At 37.5% G+C, this 25169-nt stretch overlaps 1 protein-coding gene across 1 annotated transcript in view; it reads left to right on the forward strand.

Moving 5' to 3' along the window:
• The first annotated feature begins 431 nt into the window (after nt 1-431).
• The window catches only part of Scn7a (sodium voltage-gated channel alpha subunit 7), a 62953-nt gene continuing 38215 nt past the window's right edge, over nt 432-25169 (forward strand). Inside the window, exons 1-5 of the mRNA XM_050123742.1 lie at nt 432-668; nt 19427-19674; nt 21477-21594; nt 21996-22086; nt 23897-24025. Coding sequence (XP_049979699.1) covers nt 19441-19674; nt 21477-21594; nt 21996-22086; nt 23897-24025 — 572 coding nt within the window. The 5' untranslated portion in view covers nt 432-668; nt 19427-19440. The remainder of the gene's footprint in view (nt 669-19426; nt 19675-21476; nt 21595-21995; nt 22087-23896; nt 24026-25169) is intronic.

Below are 25169 nucleotides of genomic sequence, written 5' to 3' on the forward strand. Positions count from 1 at the left end.
ATTATGTTCTATTGGCAATCAAAGCATGGCAGGGAAACTTTCCTGAAGGCCAGGACTCCGAGTTTGCTGTCCTCCTCCACTGTCTCTTTCCCCTTTTCACACACTCCAGGGACACACAAACACAAGGCAGCCCCACCCTGCTCTTGTTCTTCTCCCAGGCTTTGAATCCTTTACTCCTTCACCTCCTTGCCCAGTGTTTTCTCTCGCTGTCTCTTCACTAAATCCCACTCCCATTTGTCTGACTGGCTCCTTCCCAGGCTGCAGGAGGATGCAAAGCCACTGCTGAAGCTGTTATTGCCTCTGCAGCTGGGTCTCTGTCAATATCACCCGCCCACGCTTATTGGGCTTCTAGAGTCACAGGCTGGCCAGGCTAGAGGAGTGGGGGAGTGGCCAAGAGAAGGGAGGGGGGGGAAGCAAAGGAAACAAAAACAGCTACCAGGCTTGTTGGGTATCTGTCTGTAGGTGGTCTCTGGGTCTGTGACTGTGGAACCACCCAGGTGGCTGAGTATCTAGCTGGCAGCAGCTGGGGTTAGTGAGCACAGCACAACAAACCTCCTGAGCAGAGAGATCTGAGAAGAAAGAGAAGCCCAGGAGAGCAAAGAGCTCTCAGGAGCCTTGCTTCTGGGGCTCTTGCTGGGGCTCCGGTGAAGATTATCATTTGGCAGAAAGTAAGTGCATTCTTTTTCTCCTTTTTCTCGTAGTGACAATTCCACTATGTGGCTAGCTCACGACTGTGCCCTGCGTTTATGTCCCACTCTACCTGCCGACCCTCTGATCAGTCTTTGGGAAATGATAGAGAACAGAAAGAGCGTTAAAATCTAGATCAGAACTAACAGCTGCAAGGTAGGTGTTTTCTCTGCATATGTGGTTAGTTATCTCACCCAACCAGGTGAACTGAAGCTGAGAGATGCTCTGTTACTGTAAAATTTCTAGAAACCCCTAAATGCAATGGTTAAAATAGACGTTACGGGAGGTTATGTGAGTTTCGATTATACTGTTAAGGAATCCAGTCTCTGTATTTTGGCTAATTTTGTGCATGTAAGAGTAGAACTTTGAATGTGACAACATCAGTAATAGAGGAGAGGAAACATGTTATTGAAAATGATGTCTTTATTTTGAACAGCTTGGAGTTTAGCATATTTGGTTCAACGTGGCTTATGTTTTGTTCATTGTATTGTTTCTGTTTCCCAAACACTTTTTTTTCAGGGTCTGTTTTCATTTTAAAGTGTTGATGATGTTATTCTGGTGATGTTATCTTTAAGACTTGGGTCAGTGTCAGATCAGTACTGATGCTGAATCCATGCAGAATTCTCAGCTGATGGACCCTGTCAATGTGCCATGTAGATGCTGGCTAGGAAAATCTGAAATACAAGTGTAGCAGTATTTTGGTGGATATTTGGGGAGAACTTAGAGAACAGTAGGAGGGCCCTGCTGTGGGGTGATCACAGTTATGGCTCCATGCCTGCCATGGCTATCTCTAAGGCTAGGGCTACTGCTACTTTTGCAACCAACACAGCCAACCCCCTCGAGGAGTACTGGCCTTCTTCCTTTCCTATAGGCTCCCTCCTCTCACTTTATGACTGACTCCTGCTTTCATACTATAAATAATAACTTCCTGCATTATTGGGCTGCCCCATAATGGAACTAGAATCTCAATCATAAAATTTTGGAGATGTAATTTGGAGATGAATAAAGCTTTATTTCAATTTTGCACGACAAAATTAGCTACTAATATTTAACTTGATTGCAGCTTTGTAAATGATACATCACAAATTTCTGCCAAGGACGAATAAAGGCAATATGGCTTGGTTTAGGAAAGCAATCATATGTGTAACTGTTGGTTACACAAGGAGGTTGTCTCTGTTTTTGTCTTCATCACTAGTGTGTCTCATTTGAAGTGCAGCACTATGAGAAAAGGGAGTCTTTGGACATGTCTTTCTAGAATGATGAGAGGGAGTGAAAGTCAAGTATGTCTCTCAGCAAGGGTAAACCTGGAAGTGTGTTATGACCTGTGAGAGGTGACCCTTTGCAAATGAGAGCCAGACATACTGTAACAGCCTTGGGGATTCCGACTTCTTCTCTTTTAAATTTAAAATTTTGCTTTTGCTGTGTACTTTTGCTTTCTGGGTGAGAAGAATCAAGAGTAGGAAATAGATGGTGGGGAATTGATTCACTATAGCCATTAATATGGGTGTAATCAAGTTTCGGCAAAAAAAAAAAAAAACCCAGCTACAGAAATCCATCAAGCCTTGCAGGACACCAAGGGGTACCATGAGCCTCCCCTTTACGTGTGGATGTGTTTAAAATAATAGCATCAACTGAAACTGCCCATGAGGCTCTGGAAAAGAGGCTTGCAAGCCTTGGATAACATATTGAGGACCTGTGCACTATTGCAACTTGTCAGTCTCACTGTAGAACTGGAGGAATGATTAAACACTTGGCACCTGGACATTCTGTCTCCTGATTCTCATGTGATAAAGACATGGACAAGGTAGTTGATATATACTGTGAGTGAATTTGTCAAAAGGAGGTGAAGTCATGTCTCATCAGAGTAGAAATGTAGAGTCAATCCTTTGCCCAAGCTTTCCTTGGATACAAATTATGCTAATGTTCCCAACTCTAGACCTCACTGGACTAAGCTCTAGATGGCAAAGCAGTACTCGGAGATTCACCCCCAAGTCTCTCTCCACTCCTTAAACTTTGTCTTCAAAGCTTATGGCAGAAACATTAGTGCCAAAGAGACATTCTTTAAAAAAAACATTTTTAATTTTTGAAATTATAATACTGTCACATCATTTTACCCTTTTGTTTACCCCATTCCTCACTGTACTGCTTTTCCCCCACCCCATTGCTCTCTCACAAATTCGTGGCTTCTATTTCTTTCATTGTTGTTGTATTTCTGTGAGTGTGACCTTTTATTTCCATGAGCTGATATCAGAGTGAATCACTGTGAGACTATCTACTCCTCCTCTCCCCCTCCACTGGCTATCTACAAAGATGCCATTTTTTCTCATGTGAAATTAATTTGTAGAAACAGACATCATTTCCCTTGCCTTATTCTACTCTTCTGCACCTCCTCTGCAATTTAATACCAACTACAAAAAGTCTCACCTCCCAAACAATGAACGATGGAGCCTTTGGCTTTGAAGAGAATGTTGCCATATGATGGTTCGTTCTGGTTCATAAGGAAAAAAAATGTGATGCCACATGAGTATATGGAGAATATAATTTAACTGGGGCAAAAGATTTAACACAACCGAGAAATATCCACAACAACCATCATATAAATACCATGAAAAGTCAGAAGAAGAATATGATCTTTTCTTAATTAGACCAAGTAAAATATTTCTCTGTGATAATGGGAGAGGGGGAGCTTATTTCTATAATTATTTTTATAATCAAGACATTTGCTTTCAGCCTAGAACATTAGATGTTGAGTCTTTGGGGATCATAATCCTGGATGAATTATCAGTGTCCAGTGGAATATTCCATACTTTGTACTTGAAATGCCGAGAGAAAAACTTCTAGTTCTGTACCCTCTCCGTCTCAGTCTTCCCAGTGTCCACATGGCCTGCACCACTGATTAACTTGTGGAAATAAGTCTCATTTTCTCTGCCGCAGTCCTCGTCTGTATTTCTTGGGTGATATAGTTACAGGATGCAACTCCGGCTCTGGTCCATGGCTACTATCTTCTCCTGACTTTATAGCCCTTTATAGTCATGGTTTTGCTCAGTGCAAAGTGAAATTAGAAACTAATTTATGGTCATTTGCCAAAGTTGTTTTAAAAGTTTCTCTGTTATTGTTCTCCAATTTGAGAAGGCTGGGCATCCATTGTGTTTAGTTGTTTTCATGTTTGAAAACCTAGAGAGGCTTTTGGGGACTCATGGATCCTAGAAGATCAGACAGACTAGGGAATTGTAAAGAGAAGTAAGGAGGCAATTCCCAAAGGCCGTCAGGCCTTCAGGAAATGTCACAGTTCTGGTTCTAAGAAGAACATTTCGTAGATCTAGTGGCATTTAAAACTCTTGTCCAAAAGGTCTTAGGGTTCCTGGGTACTGTGCAAGCTCCATTCATTACTGGATTCCCTTTGTATTTCTCTAACAGAGACAAGAATGCATTCCTCCCCCTTGAGGTCGTAGGTGGCCTCTGGCCAGCTTCTTCTGGCCGAGGGTCCAACAGATGAGGCTTGTAAGAGTATTTGTTTCTGAAAGCGTTTGGATTTTCCCAGCATACTTGTTTTGTAGACCAGACTAGCACGGAATGAGAGCTTTCACCATCTCAGTGGGAGACCTTTATAGGGAACCATGTAATTGGCCTAGAAAAGTTCAAGTGGATGTTAATCACGTGAAGCAGCGTTCATTCTGGTACCCAGGGTCCTCCCTTAATTCCACTGTCTGGATAGTTTTGAAAGTTCACTACGTTGAAACCCACCTTCTTTCACAGACTTGCTCACAGTGTATCATCCAGGCATTCTAGTTCATATTTAATTTTCATTGGATTTTCCCCCTTTTTTAAAAAAAGATAGTTAGTCTTTGACAGTTTCCTAAATATATACAGTCCGTTTTGAGAACACTCACCTTCTATTGCAACTCCTATTCTCTTCCTTTTCCTATCAATTTCCCTCTTCCTTGTAATTCTCCTTCCCATCATTGTCACATCATTATTTTATTGTGTGTGTGTGTGTGTGTGTGTGTTGTGACTCACACCTTTAACCAAGGTTCTGTCTGTAAGGAAGCCTGTGAGGCAATCTCCTGAAGCATGATGAAATCACCAGGAGCTACACCACTGGAGAAAAATAAAAAGACTTCCCCATTTCTCAGCATCTATCAGCACCCAGTAGTTTCTCAGCTGCAATAGTATCTTTCTTTACATGAAATTAACTGGTAGAAATAATTCTAAATTTCTCTACCTTTTTCCTCTTCTATATTTCTTGGGTGATACAATACCAGGTAAGTAAAATCTCTCACGCATAACAGTAAATGATGGCTTCTTTGAGCTTGAGGAGAATGCTTTCATCTGATGCATGTAACATCTGGGACTGAATGTTTACAAGCCCTGTCTTGTGAACCCCGGTGCAGCAAACTATACCTGCTAAGAGTTCCTGATTTCAGCTGGGTGGTGGTGGGCCACGCCTTTAATCCCAGCACTCGGGAGGCAGAGGCAGGCAGATCTCTGTGAGTTCGAGGCCAGCCTGGTCTACAAGAGCTAGTTCCAGGACAAGTTCCAAAGCCACAGAGAAACCCTGTCTCAAAAAAAAAAAAAAAAAAAAAAAGAAAGGTTCCTGATTTCAGTGACCCTCTCATAACCATAGGGAATCTTACAGTCCTGTTCTACATCATCCGGCCCTAACATTCTTTTTGTCCCTTCTGTAATGTTTCTGAGCTTTGGAAGGGGTGATGCGAATGTTTTATGTAGTCATTTATTCTCAAGTGACACAGAATATATTCAGGGTATTATGGTCATAGATAGTCATCGTTTATTTACTTATTCTCTCTGAAGCTTGAGCAACCCTGGGTTTCTGTATTCAATATTATTTGCGGGAGAAGCAAGCCAGTTCTCTGATCCAGGATGAGAGTAACACCTATCTATAGTCACAAGATTCAATATTTAGAAAGTTTTATATCACATCTATCTAGCAAACAATAGTAGTGAGTGTTCTCCTAGGGTATATGATCTACCCATTAGACATGGGGATCTCTGGTAACAGGTATGCCTCCCCTCTTGTGGATCAAACCCATAATCTAACCATAAAGAATTGTTACTATGTAATAGTCTCCACTATTGTACCCATAGGTAGATCTTGCCAGTTAGGTCAAAATTATAGCATTCAAAATCTACCACTGGGAAAAAACTTCTGTGTTAGGGTATCCACTGCGATGAAGAGACAGCATGATTTTATTAAAAAAAAAAAAAAACCCTCTTACAAATAAAAAGCATTTCGTTGGGGTAGTTTCACTTTCAGTCCATTATCATGGTGTGTCATGGTGGTATACAGGAAGACATGATATTGGAGTTTAGAGGCAGTTGGGGCACTGGGGGTGACTTGATCGTATATGAGATCTCAAAATCTGCCTCTACAGTGACACATTTCATCCAACATGACAATACCTACTCCAACAAGGCCACACCTCCTAGTAGTGCCATTTTCTTTGATACCATGACTATTCCTACCAGATGCCTATCAAGCATCTTCTGTTGGCAGAGAGGAAGCTTTCACTTCATTTTGACATTGATTTTTCTGTGTTCTACAACCAAAGTATGTGTTGTTTTACAATAGTTTCCTACCATGTATTCTAGTGTGCCATCAAGAGTAATATAGTCTATGTTGCTTTAGGGGTTTCTGGCACCTTTTTGAGCAATAATTCTTAGCGTAGTTTCCCACATCTGGCACTGGTAGTGATCTCAAGTTTTTATCCTGTGTGCTCTTATAATTAACTTGACTCTGCTACTCAGACTGTGGGTGACATTAATCCCTCCTTCCTTTGTACAAGGCATATTCAAAGACCATCTATCCTGATTATAAAATTGACGCATTATAACTGGGTAACGGAGGAACACACTTTGATTCCCAATACTCAGAAGGCGGAGGCAGGTGAATATCTGAGTTTGAAGCTATCCTGTTCTATAGAGTAAATTTCAGTACAGCCAGGTCTAGGCAGATTTTTTCAATCCCAGCAATGCTTCCAAATAACTGCTCAGAAACTTAATATTAAATGTAAATGATTGGCTAATAGCTCAAGCATATTACTACCTAACTCTTACATTTAAATTATCCCATGTTTCTTATCTGCCCTCTGCCATTTGGCTCCTGGCTTGTTACCTCATTTTCTACATAGAGTGTGCCACTCTATATGTACAACATATAATAGAGTTCACTGTGTGGATACAACAACTTATATAGTGCAACTGTATATATATACATATACATATACATACATATATGTCACTGCATAATACAACATATAATATATTACCACTGTATGTATGTACAGCATATAATGCAGTGTTGTTCACAGCATAATGAGAAAATATTTATATATTTTAAAGCAATATATAGTGATTTTCATGAATGATTTTTCTCTGTCTTTGGTAGAATCCCTCAATGTTTAACACACAGATACTGAGAACTAGCCATATTCCAGGATCATTTATATGAAGAATTTTCTTTCCATTGCAATGGATTTTTTCTCACCTAATGTATCCTGATTACTATTTTCACTTCTTCTACTCCTCCCAGTTTCTTCCCACCTCTGGTCCCATACAGGTCTTTCCATTTCTGTCTCTCATTAGAAAACAAACAGGCTTCTAAGGGAAATAATAAAATACAAAATGATAAGACAATGTGGAATTTAAAATAGTTTGACTCCTAGAAATAGAGTGAATATGATGATTGCCTGAGGATGGGATTGTGGATTGCAGGAGTAATGATGTTGGCTAAAGCTTTCAAAATTTCAGTAAGGCAGGAAGAATGTTCCAAAGGTTTGCCCTATGGTACAGTAATTGCAATCAAAAATATTTCTGTGCATATATATTTCAAAATTGCCAAAAGATTATATGATAAACATTCTCCCTACTATGAGCACCTATAAGAAGTGGTGGATATGCTGCTTAGCTTGATTAAATCATTACAGAATATATTCTGTGTTAGCATTGCATTGTACCCTAAAATAATTGTTAATTCAATATAAAACAAACTTTAAAAATATATTAGTGTATTCTTACATTCTTCAAAAAAGTTTTTTTATTAATATTTTAATTTCCCAAGATGACACTTCCTCAGAGTATGTTGGCTAGTGGGAGAGCTGGTCCCGCCCTTTGTTGGAGAGCTACAGAATCCAATCGCCCGCCAGAGCAAAACTGGTCCTGCCGCGTGGCAGCGTCGATGGTGGCATGGACAATGAGCTTTGGAACTGTCTCTCATGGGTCCAGAGCACTGCCCTGCCTGTGGTGATGTGGGCGCAAGAGACCTAGCCCTGCCCTACTCTGGTCACTGCATGAATCTCTTCATCTAATGACATTTGGGAGGGGTGCGGGGGAGAAAGACTCATCCTCACTTAAGTGCTAGCCACTAGGAATTTTTACCATGCTGCAGTGAATATATGGATCACTCAAAATGGACTTGGTGCAGGGGACAGAAGAGAGGGGTGAACCTGGGAAGATTGGGAGTTGAGCACAATCGGGAAGCTTGATGTGAGATTCCCAAATAATCTATAAAAATAGAAAAAGAATGTGTTGGCGCAAACTGTCAGAGAATTAGGGGTTATACTGAAAAGTAGAATCTAAAGGTAAAATTACTTGACCTGGTTACAGAACAGCTGCAAAAAGAGTAGGTCCTAAGACAATGTGGCAAAGTCCATAGGTCAGGCTAGATGGATTGTCTGTGAGGGACAAGTTACAGACTGAGCATCAGTTACCTGCAGTAACCAGCCCAGAATCAATGCAAAGGAAAACACCAAAACGGAAGTAATCTTAGTCAAGTTATCCTATAGTCTGAAAATTTCACAGTTTGACATTTCGATGTCTAAATTTTGACAATCCATACTGACTGCAAATTGTGTTACCATAAAGAAAAAAGGAAGTTCATACTTTGATCTCAAGTGTGTCACAGTGCCTCCCTGCACATGCCAGTCAGTCAAAGACCGTTCATTGAGCTAAGTCTCCATTATGTCTCTATAGAGTTTCACCATTAAAATTATTGATTATGTTAATTTCATTCCAGGCTTCTCAAAATCTTATTAACTTCAATCATCTTTCCTTGTAAGCATCTGCTTTCCAAAATCAATGATTCTATATTTCATAGAGTCCCATTTAAAAATGAGGAAAAGATCGGTGCCCTGAATATGATCACTTGGCTATACTCTGTGGGGAAAATGGATTCTAGTCAGAGAGATTTGAGAGGAAAGAATGTACCAGCGGGTGCAGCTGCGAGTCATCCTGGAAGGCAGTGAAGATGAAATACAAGCTACGATGCATCTACTAAGTGCAGCAAGGCAGCCACAACCAAAGAAGATGTCAGTCTAAATTGACCATTAAATGGCTAAATTGATTAGCAGTTAGCTTCCTGTATTCTCAAAAATTTATAACCTATTCAATGCTTGCTTCCCTCTGACTTTCACCTATGCCAGTGTCTGGAGTAAATCTAGTTTAACATATTATGGTAGACTTATAATTCTCATTGTTTAAAAAAACAATTATTTGAATGGCACTGGAGTAATAGCTTGATGCATTGCCAGTGTCTGATGCTTAACACTACTCAATCAAAATAGTTGGACAACTATTAAATGAGAAATAGTTTTATAATATTATGCTGCATGAAATTGGCATCTAAGCATCCACCTTTAATTGATGCACTAACTCTGTGGTTTTCTTTTTCCTTATTCTTCATTTGTGTGATTCATTGCTGTGCTCTATATCCTTATTTGCTGATCAAAAACTTTTTGCAGGTTTCCTGGAAATGGTCACATGTATATCCATATCAGATGTATACAAGTGGTATGTAGGACACTTCTCTGTCAAACTAATCTAAACCTTTGTTTCTTGGTGATTTCCCCCCATACCCATGAGTTTGCTGATTAATTATTTACATTCAGTACATTAAATTCTCCAAAATAGCAACATGCATGAAGAGGCATTGGGTGGTAACCTAAAAATCTCTGGAGATTTTAGCTGCTCTGCTTGGCTGCATTATTGCAGATTCTGCTCTAGATATCAACCTGAAAAAAATAGGGGTGAAATTAGGAATAAGAAAAAAAAAACATCGACTGCAACATTCCATTTTTTTCTTGTCCTCCACTGTTTCTGAGAGGATAAAACAGCAGTTGTGGGGCAGAGAATGCCACTGAAGCTGGTTTAACCTTGTGAGCTGAGTTTGGAGAAGCCTATCATTGGCCAAGTGATTGAGTGGACATTTAATTCATCATCTAAATCAGGTTCTTGTGGAAAATGAAAGAGGGTGTTGTTGATAGCTTTCTTCCACCGCTGGGGTCCAGTCAAACTATCACCAGCTACTGAGAACTTTTGGCTGTACTATTTGAAGGTAAATTAGGTCTCCCTAGGAAGAAGAAGAGAGAATAGAAGGAAAAGGATAAAGTGGCAAATAAACTAGACAAATATTAGTCATGGGGTAAGATGGAGGAGGTCCCCATGTGTTTAATTTCAAGCTTCAAGGCTTTAATGTCCAACATCTTCTGTTACCTGAATACCACTCTGAGCAGGTCATCATCAACCCAGTACTCAGAGAAGGAGGAACTGCAGCTGAGTGAAAGTGGATGCCTAAATAGGAGAAAAGAATGTGAATCTTATGGACCCAGGTGTTCTTAGTTATTTCATTCATTGACATTGGCTTATGGTTGATCCCTATTATTTGGTATGCTTATTGAGATGAAAACAAGAAGAAATCTAGTGATGTATGAGCTGTAGAGATGTGGGAAGACGTTTGAGTAGAGCATGGTTATCAATGTATCTTTTTGTCTGCAGTACGCATCGGATTCACCTCACCCAGAGCTGGTCTGGTTTGGACCACTGTTTCTTCATTCTTGATAGATAGGCCATGGAGAATTCTGAAGTCATTCAGGAGCTAAAAATCTCTTCGGCAATGCTGATGGGTCTGTGTCATTCCACAATACACTTGCCGAAACTTTCAGTTTGTCCTCTCCGAGGCGACAGGCTTTCTGAAACACAAACTGGAAACCTTACATTGACGGCACGTTGCTGAAGGTTCTGTGTCCATATCAAGTTAACATGGGTCATGAAGAGTTCAAAAAATACCAAGCATGGTGCATACTGTGTAACCTCAGTCACCTGATGTGTGTACACGTGCAGCACCCAGAGGGACACAGCAAGCTGAGCTGCACGTGGCTGGGTGACTGTACCTGGCTTCTTGTGTTTTGTTTCCTGTAATGCACATGCTACAAAATAAATAAAAGCTTTTTAAAGTTTAAAAAAAATACCTATTAGATTCAGTGATTGCAAACAGTAGAAATAATTTCTAATTTATGCAGAATGTTAAGTATGGACAGAAGATGGGAACCCTGCAGGCGTATGGGTATAGAATGTGGCAAGAATGAAGAAATATCCCGAGAGTACGTGGGGAACCTACCTGGTCCCATAAGCAGAATCTACTAGACCAGCAACTGCTAGCATACTAGCTGATGGGTCTTTCCTCCCTTTATGTCCTCATGAAGAATGAGAGCCTGGGAAAAAATCATGCAGCTGTCCAGGCCTGTCCCTTGGCTGCTCCGCGTGGAAATGAGGCTTGTTTCCTTTGGTTTTCTTTATGGGTATAATTTAAAAATATAATATATAAAGTATATGACAGTATGTCTAATTTTTGTGCCACTTAGGATTATTAAATTGATGAACAGTCTTTTGAAAAGGCTGGAAACCTTTAATGTAGCCAGAAATATTGCAGTATAATAATAAAAGGTAAGGTAGCAAACACATGTAACAGCAGACCCATGGAACCTAAAATAGAAATACTGCAATTTCAAGGCCAACCTGGGCTACTTAGTGAGAACTTGTGCAAAAATCATTTTGTTCTTTTAAAGTGAACAAGACTCTACTGTAGACACCTTCCTTTATTTTCAAATGTTCTCTGTGAGATGTTCTATTTCAATGGTGTGTTCCATGAAGTTAGAGTCGGGTAGGGCGAAAGAAATAATGAATAACAGATGTAAGCAATCTGGAAAGATGAAGCCAGGAAATGTGAACCACATTTGTTCCCAGTGTGATTAGGTTAATTATTGCCCAGGAAGTTAAGTTGGAAGCATTAGCCAAAATTTGCTGAAATTTCAAGGAACCTTAGAGAACAATAAGAGCTGTAAGTATATCAGCAGTGGCTTATGTTAAAGACAGAATAAAACAAAATAAAGTACTTGCTCTCAAGAGCAAGTACAAGAATTGAAATGAAGAAAGTTAAAGTAGCATTAAGGAGCTGAAGCCACAAGAAGACAAGAGTGCCAACTAAGTGTGCAATGATGGAGTGAACACCAGCCAACTTAGGAAGATGAAAGTCTGTTCTAGAAGATGGGCGTGACCATTTCCTGTTAGATGTAGGTCTGAGCAGCTGGATTCTTTCAGTATCCCCACATGAAAGGTTTTCTACCCTTGAGACTTACAGCCATTAAGGCACAATTGTGACAAATTTAGATTATGCTTGCAGTATCATTTGCTCCTTCTAAATCTGACGAGGAACTTCAAACCTAGAGAGATGTATGCAGTGATTTATATATAGACCAGGCTCATCCTCTACCCATTTCAAGCCTTGAAGCTGAGCACGGTACAAGAAAATAATAAAGCATTGGGTGTGGTTGAATGCAGGAAGGAAGGGAATATAAAGAGTCAAAACATTGATAATATGGTTGACCATTTCACTGGCTATCACAGGCTGCTTTTTATAGCTTGTTATTTCCATCATCATATTCAATTGTAATGAGTTAGAGGCAATTGTTACAAGAGGAAACAGAAGCAAACACTATGAAAATAGTAACAAGCTCGAAGTCCAATCAGAGAAGTAATATAAATAAAGTAGAAGAAAGCTCACCGCATTTTGGAAATTCTTCAAGAATGTCTTTGTATTGCAGTTGATCACTGTAATTTGATGTAACCAATATTATTGGTTACCCGTAAGGACTTACACTCTCTTCTGCATATTGTCTTTATAAATTTCAACATATTAGATGATTGTTTGGTTGGAAAAGATGAATAGGTATAAAAGACTACTCTTTAAAAAATAAAGTAATAATAAAGGATATAATAACTAGGGTAGTATATAACACCTGAAAGGTGTTGTCCTAAATGCTTTACATTTCTTACCATTGCTAACATTATCCTCACTTTTATCATTTCCACTTTGTAGCTGAGAAAGCCAACACATCAAGATGTGAAGTATCTTGTCTAAGATCAAAGACAAAGGATGTGTGTTCTATAAATTTCATAATCATTTACAAGTGCATAAATGCTATTTTAAAATAATAATAATACAGGACTGGAGAGATGGGTCAGTGGTTAAGAGCACGAGATTTTCTTCTAGAGAACCCAGGTTTAATTTCCAGTACCCACATGGCAGTTCACAATAGTCTGTAACTCCAATTAGAGGGAAGTCAGAGCCCTCTTCTTTCCTCTGTGATTACTGTACACATGTGGTACACAGAAATGCATTCAGGCAAAACGAACATCATCTTCTGATGTCCATACACACCCACACAAGCACCAGCACTTGTCACACACAAGTGCAGACACATACATACATCACACACAGACACATGAACACACACCAAATTCACACACATCACACACAGGCATGTGGGTACATACTTAAGCACATAAACACACAAACAAAGACACACATTTTAAAAAGTAAGAAAAAGAATTTCATCCATTTTTTTCCAACACATAATCCTTTGTTATAACCTGGTTTCAGTCATCTGTAAAATCATATACTATATATGCACTTGTTCTAATATTTATATATTTAGATTTGTACATAAAACACGTGCACATAAATAAAACTAACTTATCTTTATCAATATGCAGATCTGTATTTACAATTTCTCACTGAATTTCCACTTTTGGAAGTTTTTAGATGTATCACAAAGTTGAGAAGTCGAAAATCCTAAGAGTATTATCATATTCTCCTAATATTTGAAATAATATTTCCCATATTCCATAAAATCATAAATAATAGTAATCACTTTCAGCCAAATTTTATAACCCCCATCACAGCCTCTAGCCTGTACCCAGATGTCAACTATTAGGGTTTAGCCTTTTTAAAGGGAATCAGAGAGAACATTACCTCTTAGCTGCCACCTATTTTTGTTTTTAATTAATTATAAAAAAAAACTACTGTGGTTTGCAAAGCATAATAATTTATAGGAATCCTATCTACGAGTGCACTATATAGTTTGGAGGGCTACATCTGAGACATCCCAGCCCAGAGTCCTACATGCAAATGTTGCAACAACTTAGGCTGCCAAGGGTTCCTTAGGATGTGTCTCTGAACGGGAGTAAACACCCCGTGCACCCAGGACTTCTTTGATGCATATTTATTTATTAACTTATGTTACCAAGTGTTCCCCTGGGATGTGTCTCTGAATGTGAGCAATCACCCTGTGAATTCAGGACTTCCGTTATGTATATTTATTTTATTACATGGCGTGGAGATGTGCACATGTGTGCGTGTTTGGCATGTTTGTATGTGTGTGAGTACACATGTGTTTGCGTCATATACATGTGTGTTGCTAGAGATGGATACTGAGTGTTATCCTAGATTGCCCTCTACTTTATTTACCAAGAGGGGGGTCTCTCACTGAACCTAGAGATTGCATATTTGCCTAGACCAGCACTGCAATTAGAGGAAAGCCATCATTCCTGTGGGGATCTGCACTGTCTACACACTTGATTAACAAGCACTTGAGATGCTGAGACGTTTTTCCAGTCTCTCTATTTTAAATTTTTGTGTAAAATGCGTACATGCTTACTTTCAGAATCCTTTCAAGATTTTAAATTTACACCTTAGTTTTCCATTCAAATAATTAGGCCAGCCGGAAATGGATCTGGTTGTAAAAGTGCTGGAATCAAGTAAAGTGGCACTTTCTCAGTTCTGTATTTTGCCACATTTGTTCTCCAAACATGCAAAATGCAAAGAGAAAGCACCCCAAAACTATATAGAACTCTCCCAGTTGACGTAGTAAAAATATAGCAAATATCCAAACTTCCCAATATTGAACAAAAAGAGTAAAACCAGGACCACGTGAACTATTTCCCATAGTCCCAAATCTTTAATGGTATTGTGACCAGCAAGGAAAGATGAAAAAACAACTGGTGGAGGAATAAAATTGATGCAAGATGATTGACAGGGAAAATGGCCTCTGTCAGCAAAAATACTGGAGGAAAAAAATCACTTTCCATAATCATTCTTTGAATAACTTCAATTTTCCGCTCCAATTTGAAAGCCATGTCTCAATATCTATAGATCTACAACCCACCAAAGCTTAAAATTATGTTTAATGGTAATAACAAGAGTAGCACCGAGAAATATAAAATTGCTTGCTAGATAAAAAACCAACTTTAAATATTCTTACTTACATCTATGAGGGGAATAAGTCCTGGCTAAGTCCACAGCTGATATCAATAGGCTAAGCAGCTTCAGGGAGCGTGCATAATCCAAGATTTTAAATTTACAGCTTCGAGATACGAAACACAGAATGTTGGACACCAAACCTGGCGCTGTCGCTGCTGTGTCCCCCAAACTGCCAAAAAGTGCTGCAAAAACTTCTTCCTCCTGTAGAAATGGATTACCCAAGATCCTACCAATCTAAGAGCAAAACCTTAAACTGGTGCATGTGGCTGATTTCCCCCAAGCACATAGTTACTGGTACCTATATGAAACCAGGCAAATTGTTCTCCCAATTATCTAGTTCTTCCTTTTCACTTGTTGTTCAGGGAATCTTCTACCATGACAGAACTGCGAATTCCCTAAGTCCAAGTGCAAATCCGTGAACGTGGATTACATGATAGCAACCTCTTGTCCTCCTGTCCTTATTTGCGATTTCATTTAAGCTCACCCAAATGTAGATCTAAGCACAACTGAATTAGCATTGGTCTTCATCAATTACCTAGCTGTACCATAACACAGCAGTCATGTAAGAGACCAAGACACACCCACTCTTCTGTAAAATGATACTCACAAGAAAACTATTAAAGAAAATGAAATAAGTTAACATTCTTATCTCAAAATGATAGTCATTCAGCATGAGTGTCCGTAATTATGGTCACTGTAATATTTTGATAAATTTGTCCTTATTAAATTTTAAATTCAAGAACTTGGTTTTTTTCTGTGAGAATATACTCCACACCCTTTCTGATTCTCAGAGAAAAGGATTCCATTTTAATGAACAGTCTAAAATGTTATACAACTGCAGCTTGTCAAGAGTGCAGCTGTGAGTTGAATGTGATATTATTATTATCTCCCAAAGCTGACTCTAGCTATTCAATTTTTTAGAAAGGCCATTAATGGACAGATTAACTATTAATCTTTGTTTTCTTAGGCATTGATGCTGTATTAAGATAGCTCAACAGAAAGCATAGTGCTTGAAGCATATTATATAAATTTCCCACAGAAGTGCTTTTACTGAATTATGTTTAAATGATTAATAATTCAGTCTGCACTCTACCGTCTAAAAGTCAAGGGCCTGCCAGTTCCATTTGACAAATGTTTGCATTGCTTTGCTTGCTGTCCATTTGTTTCTCTAGTCAACAGTTTAGTATAGTTTCTTTCAGTGTCTGATTCACTGCTAAAAGAGTCATCAGGGATAAGTTGCTGCAAGGAGGGAGACAATGAGTCCCAATAAAGGCTACAAGGTGGCTCAAGGTTTCTGCAATCTGATTGAATCTAGTAGCATTTTAAGTTGCATATATATGAAGGATCCCAAATACTGAGAATTTTACCGATGTTCTCTGTTAGCTAAAAAAAATGAATTATTGTATTATTTTACCAAAAAACATACAGAAAAGGTAGGTTATGTTTGGACTGTGCAATAAGAAAATGGACTGGCAAACTGAATCTTGAGGTCTCAGTAAAGTGTGTCTAGACTATTTCCATTAATGGCGGCGTTGTATAAGGAGCTTGAATCATCTCCTTTGTGCTTAGTGCTAATAAATGCAATTTTAATATACACGGGTTTAATACTTTTGGCTAAGCCATCTATGTGCTTCTTTAGGATGGGTGTGGTGGAGTTGTAAATTCAGCTTACCGAATTCCTAATCCTTCGCTCTCAGCAAACCTTTTTATTCTGTGGTGCTGTACAAAAGTAAAAAATAAATAAAAAAAAATCTTAACATTTGATTGCTCCAAGATTATATGATATTGACATTATCAATCAGTGCTTGTATCCATTGCAAACATCTCACCCAACTATCAATAATTGCACGCTTCCTCTTGCTCCTTAAGCTAAGGCATGATGCCCACATCACCTCATTCAATTTTAGAAAACACTTTAATTTAAAAGCTAATCTGTTCTTCTATTGCCTCATTAATTCTAGTTTTTCCTCTGTGATAATACGGGAATCTAGTTTCTCTTCCATCTGAAGTACTTGAAACACTTTGAAGCAATGCGGTTCCACACTGTGCCTTTTCTGTGTCGCTATGACACACTGTCCATCTGCTAATCAAACTCTCCGCAGTCATTTTATTTTAATCAAAAAGGTTTTGCTCCATTTTACCTGTACTGAACACAGGAGGATGTCCTCTCCATCTTCTGTCAACACAGGCTAAGGTTATATTCTCTTTCTTGGCAAGAGAAATTGGTATTGACTTGATATTAATAGTGTGATTGATGTTAAGAAAGGCATATTGGCAGTTTTCTCTCCGACCAAGCCTATCTCTTCCCTGTTGTACCGGTGCAGCTGGATACATCTTGTACGGAGTTCCGAGTCTTATACGCATTGTCAATATCGATGATTCTATTACATTTGATTCACATTCTAAATTTTTTCGCAAAGAAAGTTCTTTTTAAGGAACTGGAGAGATGGTTCAGTTGTTAAACTCCTCAACTGCTCTTCTAAAGGACCCAGATTAGATTTCCAGAATCATGAGGCAAACAGCCATCTATAACTCCACCTGCAAAGAGTTTCAGAACCCAAAAGATCCACAGAAAATACATGCATATGGTACATGGATACACAGATATGCTAAATGCTCAAACACATAATATGAAAGTAAAATTTAAATTTCAGAAAAATTTATAGTGATTTCTTATCTAGTATGTGTCCATTACTGTACTGGGGCTTTTGGTCAATGTGTATAATTTTACCTTTAATTCAAGGAGAAATCTGAGTTGCATAGCTGAAAAATAAAATGTAAATATATAATTAACTTGACTGAGATGTCCTTAAACAATAGGAACAATTTTAAATTTGAATGTCCATCTATCCAATTTCAAGTTTTGTGATTTTATTTGTTTCATTTATTTCCACCAAGCTTTTCCCACCACAGCCTAAGTGATCAGTTTAAAAGTCACAAAAGATAATAAGGGGATGAATGGATCATAGTCATTGGTCAAACTGGTTTTGGCAGAAATCCTTACAAGCCTATGATATTGTGGATATTTTTCTTTCATGCGTGTTTTTATATGTTGAGTCATTTTATAATTTGATTTTATTATGCATTTTAGTATTTTATTTTTATTATTAAATGAGCAAAGTTCGTGGCAGAAATCTAAAGCACAAACTTTATCAGTGTGTGTGAATGTAAAACAAAAGTTCTCGACATGTTTCTTATTTATTGATTCATTTATTCTAAATAATGGAGCTCTACAGTCAAATTTACTTCCTCACTTTATAAATAAAAGGAGTGATTAAGAACTAGCAAGACAATAGACAATAACAGATAACACTTGACTGCAGAAGGAAACGATCACTAAAAGCACAAAAGACGCTGCAGTTATTCCTTATAAGGTCAAGCTGTATCATATCATGATACAGTAATAGTGATTAACATTTAATATTGTAAGCACCAGCCAGTAATAAACCAGTTTATGTACAAAGAAGCCTATGCTAAGTGTAATTTTACAAAACCTATTAAATATTATATAATAAAAATTTTCAAGAGAAAACCACTACCTGCAACATAAATCACTCTTATTCAAAGCACTTTGACACCTAACACTAAAGCTTAATCTATGAAGTGTCATTATGTGCACAGCATGGGTCTTTGTGTCTTGAAAAGACTAAATGGAGTTACAAATCAGAAAAAAAATACTAAGTATAATAAAATTCAAAAAAAATAAAAATAAAAAATAAAATAAAAAGCTTCTAACACAATAAAACTGACGTATGATATCTTTAAATGTGCCTACTCCGTTTGGGTGTCTCTATTTCTTGTATCTTGAATTATAAATTTTAATTTGGAGACCATAACTACATTATGGTTCAGAGAGTGATCCATAACATTCTTATTTTTGATTTTGAATGAGATGAGTTTAGTAGGTATATAAGAATGAAAACTAAAAGAACAAATATCAGCAAGGGGTGGATGGATAAGAATAATTAGATAGTAGGAGAGAGAGATGGGGGATCACTAAATCAAATGCTCAAAAGAGGAAGCAGAGATCAACCAGAGACGCCCCATTGAAGTTGTCAGCTGGAGTAAGAGATTGATAGTCCTGGGTGCAGCAGTGACTCAGGTAAAACTTTCCACTAAAATGAAAAAAAGTAGCAACAAAGTCACGTCACCGGAAGGGCTTACGACATCCAGCAGAAACCGACTGTGGTAACTGAGGCTGTCAAATGGAGCTTTGCTTGGGTCTGTGGTGGCAGGGGACAGACCCACTCCCAGAGCTTCCCCCTGAGTTCAAGGATCAGGAGACAATTTACTGATGTAATGACTTCACACGTGACCAGAATTTATATACTTGCTCTTTTTTCACAGGTGCAAAATTGAAAATGTTGACTTCCCCAGAGCCAAAGGGCCTTGTCCCCTTTACAGCAGAGTCGCTTGAGCTCATAGGAAATCACGCTGCGAAAAAATGCAACGAAGAGCATGAAGAAGAAGATTTAAAGCCAAGCCCGTGTTTGGAAGCTGGCAAACAGCTTCCTTTTGCCTATGGAAGCCTTCCCAAAGGAATGGTGGCAGAGCCCTTGGAAGATATGGATCCATACTACTATGTTAAGAGAAATGTAAGGATTGATTATCATTATGGAAACTATATTTTAATTAATTGTCAGCCACTTAAAATATAATTGAGATAAGACATAATAAAAATAATAGAAAAAGAGCTCTTTCATAATGAATTTTATGTGAGGTTAGCATATTCAAGATAGTTAATAAATCTGATATGGCATCGGGGTAATATTAATAAGCTTAATTAATTTAATACATGTATTAATTAATGCAATACATTCCTTAATATGAATGGCTTTTGTGGAAATATACTAATTACATTTTTCTCTTTATCCATTTTAAATAATCATAAAATAATTAGAATATGGGCAGAAATTTCAGACACCTTGATAATTTACTCAGTAGTCAGAATAGTGCATCCAAAATAAATTTTTTATTTTCATTCATGTATTCACAAATTCAAACCTACAAATTCTGTACACACACCACAAACACACACACACACACTACCAGAACAAGCACAAAATGCTAAGTATGAGAATGATTTTTTGTTGGAAAATACAGAAATATATGTGGGTTGGTGAAACTGGAAGAATACTTATCTCAGAAGCATAGGTCAGGGACTGGAGAAATGTCTCTATGGTTAAGAACGGTGAGTGCTCTTTCAGAGGTCATGACTTTGAGTCCCAGCACCTGTACAGCAGCTTGCGACACTTACCTCTTTCCTGTAATGCTAGTTCCAGAGAATTTGAAGACCTCTTTTTGACACCCTGGGCACAAGACACCCACATGGTTCATGAATGCATCATGACAAAACACCTATACACATACAACAATAAAAATGAAGTAAAGTAACATGTCAGTTACAGCTTGCAGAATACTTGAATTCTAATAGAGGCAAGATAGAATCCTGGGCAGGCAACAGCCAAGATCAAACTCAGGCCTTGCTAAAGGCTAAAAAAAAACACTGTCACCAAGTTACATCACCAGACAGATGTGTTTATGCATACCTCAAAACCAATAATATCACTAAAAGAACATATTTAGTGAATATACATGCTTTATACTTTCAATGACCATATATGTAATATATAGGCTTATCCATCTATATAATCTAAAAATATACACAAGTGTCACTGTACACAAGCCCACATGCATATATGCATATATAAACACATTAACCTATATATGAATCACTTTCAATTTCAGAATATTTCTGTTTTTCTAATACACTCATTAAGTTAATGCTTTAATATCCAAAGTTCTTTTGTTTCTATTATATAAGTTACCATTTTTAGATAGGTTCATGTCAATAATACCAAATAAATTATATTTGTCAAGCATTAATTTTTAGTATTTTACATTTTCCTTGTTTTATTTTTATTGCATCTTAATTAAAATATGATTGCAGCACATTTCCTCTACTTGTCCTTCCTCCAAATCCTCCCTCATAAATAATTTAAATAATTGACATGATATTTCAAAACATGGGTTCTTCTTTGCGTTTATAATGCTACATTGATTTTCTCTGGTATACAATTAACATTTCCCCGTTCATTTAGTGAGATATTGCCCATCTGATACCTTTGAGTGTGAATCCATGCACCATCTGGAGTTCATCTGGGAGACAGGGCTGTGATAGCATTTGCAAATGGCTTTCCTATGTGTATGACCAGCAAAACAAAGCAAAGTGGTGAGCAATCAGGTAACACTAAATATAGATGAAAACCGTGAGGACAGCTTCTTTTGACTTTAACTATGATTAGATAGCAAAGCCAAGGTAATTAGGCCCAAATGTCAGACTGGTGAGCAGTGGTGGTAACTCTTAGCTAACTGTATTTTCTGTGGTTTCTTACAGACTTTCGTGGTCCTAAACAGAAACAGAGTCATCTTCAGGTTCAATGCCGTTTCCATCTTCTGCACGTTGTCTCCATTCAGCTCTCTCAGAAGAGTAGCTATCAAGGTGTTGGTGAACCCATATCCTCCTAAGGGTGGTTGGCTGTGTCTTCAAAACAGTAATAACAAGTCCGGATGTTCTCTTAGTCAACAAGGCTTTGCCTTCAATACGCTAATAAGTCCAGATGTTCTGCTCTTCAACCTCTGCTGAAGAACTCTTTTTCCCATTGGTACTTTGTGTCATCATATTAAATATTAATTTTTCTGGGTTAGTTTTTTTTAAAACACATGGAAAATAGAACTTAATAAAATAGTAATAATAGTTAACAAAGGTTAACTCTTATTTTCCAATACAAATAACATGGATTTTCAATATTTACAAGAGGACCTTATCCCTTGTCCTTGTATCTATAAATACAATTTGTAATAATTGGTCTTTTCTAATGTAATTTATTATCTATTTTTCCTTAACCTTGACTTACCCTTTTTCGCTTGCTGATTTTGATTAGCATCCTCACTGACAGCTTTTTTTTGTCGATGACTAATCCACCAGAGTGGACATTGGCACTACAGTAAGTTATTTACTTTTATTTTATACATAAAACAGTCTATAGTTATGGTTTTCAGAATTTTAAATTTATTGTATTTTACTAAGTTATAAAATGGACCTTGAGATTTCAGTCCGGTGCTCCAATGTGGGTCTCTGAAATCTTTAATAAATAAATAAATAAATAAATAAATAAATAAATAAAAAATGCATTATGGGTTGAAACATAATACAATTGAACTTGCTTAAAATTTAATTTTTTAAAAAAATAATTATGAAGACAAGAGGTTTATCTTGCTCACAGCTTCTAAGGTTCAAGAATACAGCACCTCTGCTCTTAGGTTTCAGTTCTAGTTAGGATATAATATGGCCATGAAAAGAGCAGAAATTCTTTTCAAAGTGGCAATTCATATCTTGATATCATAAGCCAATGAAATTCATGAAGCCAACCTTAGGTTTTCTATGACTCTCTTGTGAGTCCTGTGGAAAGGGGTGGGCAGGTACCTCAGTGACACCAGGACCTCCAAAAAGGCTCTACATCTTAAAGATTCCAGCAAGTCTTACATCACCACAGAGGGACCAAGTTCCCAATATGTAGACCCTGGCAGAACAATCCACAACTTAATATTTCTATCTTTTATTTGTGCGAAATACTGATATGAGCACCATGACTGCATTTTCTAAATAGAAACAAACATAAGCATGTCAATTTGAGGGTTTTTTCCACCTTAGATTATTCTTAGTTTTTGTTTTGTTTTTGATTTTTTTGAATCAGGGTTTTTCTGTAGCTTTGGAGCTTGTCCTGGAACTAGCTCTTGTAGACCAGGCTGGCCTCAAACTCACAGAGATCCGCTTGCCTCTGACTTCTGAGTGCTGGGACTGAAGGCATGCGCCACTTCTGAGTGGCAAATTATTATTAGTTTTTGTTGGTGTTTTGATTCATGATTGCTCTGTAATTCTTTTTTTAAAAGATATATTTATTTATTATGTACACACTGTTCATCCTCCATGTATGCCTGCAGGCCAGAAGAGGGCACCAGATCTTACTTACCTTTAGGCAGAACCTCCTGGCTCAAACTCTTGAGTGCTGACATTCTAAGTGTTTATTATTAGTTTAAATATCTGCAGCTCTAAATAGATTGAAGGTTTAGTTGTATTAATTGGAGTGTTTAGGTCTTTTGCTATCTATACATACCATGGTATCATATGCATGGGGTCTCACCTCGTGATTGATTTCTCTCTTCTTCAAATTTTTATTTATTTTTATTCATTAATAAATCGTCAGTTGTATACTTTTCACTGTCCTAGGAAATCTAAAGAGTCTGTTTTTCAGTAGACAAATGGGAAAGTGCATTAATTCCTTTTTTTTTTAAGAAGTAAGGCTTCTTGACAATAACTTCGAGCTTTAACTCTATTCAAAACAACTCTGTGTTTGTGTGTGTCCTTGAACATATTTGTATTAAATTTGGGTTTTAATCCTATGATAATTAACAATGCTAAAGTCTCTATTTGTGGTATATTTGAAATTCTCATAATTTACCTAGGTACTACATAAAGATTATATATAACCTCTGAGTCGGGACTGTTGGGAAGAAATGATCAGATTCATTAAGCAATGCTGTCACACAGGCATCACTCTACAGCTCTCTGCTAAGGTTCAAAGGGAACAGGATCTTTGGTCCTTGTCTGATTGACTGTTCCCACCCTACCAAAAGACAGAATTTTACTTTCCAGACAACTTGTTTTGCATAGTGGGTGGTTGTCAGAGACAGTTTTAGAGGGGACAGTATACTATTCTCAAGAGTTAATATTTGTGTGATTTTTTTTTCCTACAGGAATACTCTTCTTGGGATTTACACATTTGAAATCCTTGTAAAAGTCATTGCAAGAGGTGTCTGGGCAGGGTCATTTTCCTTCCTTGGGAATCTATGGAACTGGCTTGATTTCAGTGTGACCTTGTTTGAGTGAGTAGTGTTTTACGTTGCAAATATTTTAATGATTTCAGTTCATGGTTTCCTCAAACAACTGTTTCTGGGTGTCCATTATAAATGAAAGCAAACTACCCAGATTGCTGTCCTGTAGAAAGGGGGTATTACAAGAACACATTGTGAGTGGTTTTTATTTTTGTTGTTGAGTTCAGGACAAACTTGTGTAATTTAGGAGGTTTCTATTCATTTGAGGCTCAGTATTGAAACAGTTCCTTAGCCCCATGGTTTGAGACCAGTAAATGTGCGAAATATCTGAATACAGTGTTTAAACACTCACAGTTTGTGAATGTTATGTATAATGCCAATTTTTTATCTAACTTTTAATTGTTTTTATTGACTATTCTCTTTTATAGATATGAAAATGGTCAACAGAGTAAAATTTATCTTAAAATTTTGAAACAGATCACTTTTTCCCTTAAAAACAATTTTTTATAAAAAAGAAAAACCAGTGTCTACCATACAGTAAAAATGAAATGTAATGACTGCTATCTTTATAATCATTTTCATTACTATTCCCATTATCATTTCTGTTGTGTTTGCTGCCAGCTAACACTCATCTAACCTTGGTAACAGACAGCCTGTCTTGTTTGAATGTACACAGCTATGAAATTTGAATATATCGTTCTATGAAACTCCCACAAAGTCCTCTGACTAAGGCAATACCCCCCACTTTAAAACTGAGGTAATTGTGGCACAAAATATTAGCCGTATTTCCTGTCACACAGCTAGTAATCAGTGGGTGTCCTTTCCACCCAGGCATTTTTTTGCTCTTATTTCTGATAATCATCATGGTCCTCATCATCAGGAGTTTAAATACTGAAGATGAATTGCATTCTTGTATAAAGTATGTGTGTGTGTGTAAAAAAAACATATATATGTTTGTTTTTTTTGAGACAGGGTTTCTCTGTAGGTTTTTGGAGGCTCTCCTGGAACTAGCTCTTATAGACCAGGCTGGCCTCGAACTCACAGAGATCCGCCTGCCTCTTCCTCCCGAGTGCTGGGATTAAAGGCGTGTGCCGCCTCCACCACCACCCGGCTCTGCATTCCTATGTTTAAAACAAGCTAGTAGGTTTTATTTTCATTCTCATGTTTTGTAATAAGATAACATTATTTTTTTTTA

The sequence above is a fragment of the Alexandromys fortis genome, unplaced genomic scaffold, assembly GCF_014885135.2.
Source record: "Alexandromys fortis isolate MF-2015 unplaced genomic scaffold, M_Fortis_MF-2015_v1.1 scaffold_8_9099976_23576923, whole genome shotgun sequence".
Classification (NCBI taxonomy): Eukaryota; Metazoa; Chordata; class Mammalia; order Rodentia; family Cricetidae; genus Alexandromys; species Alexandromys fortis.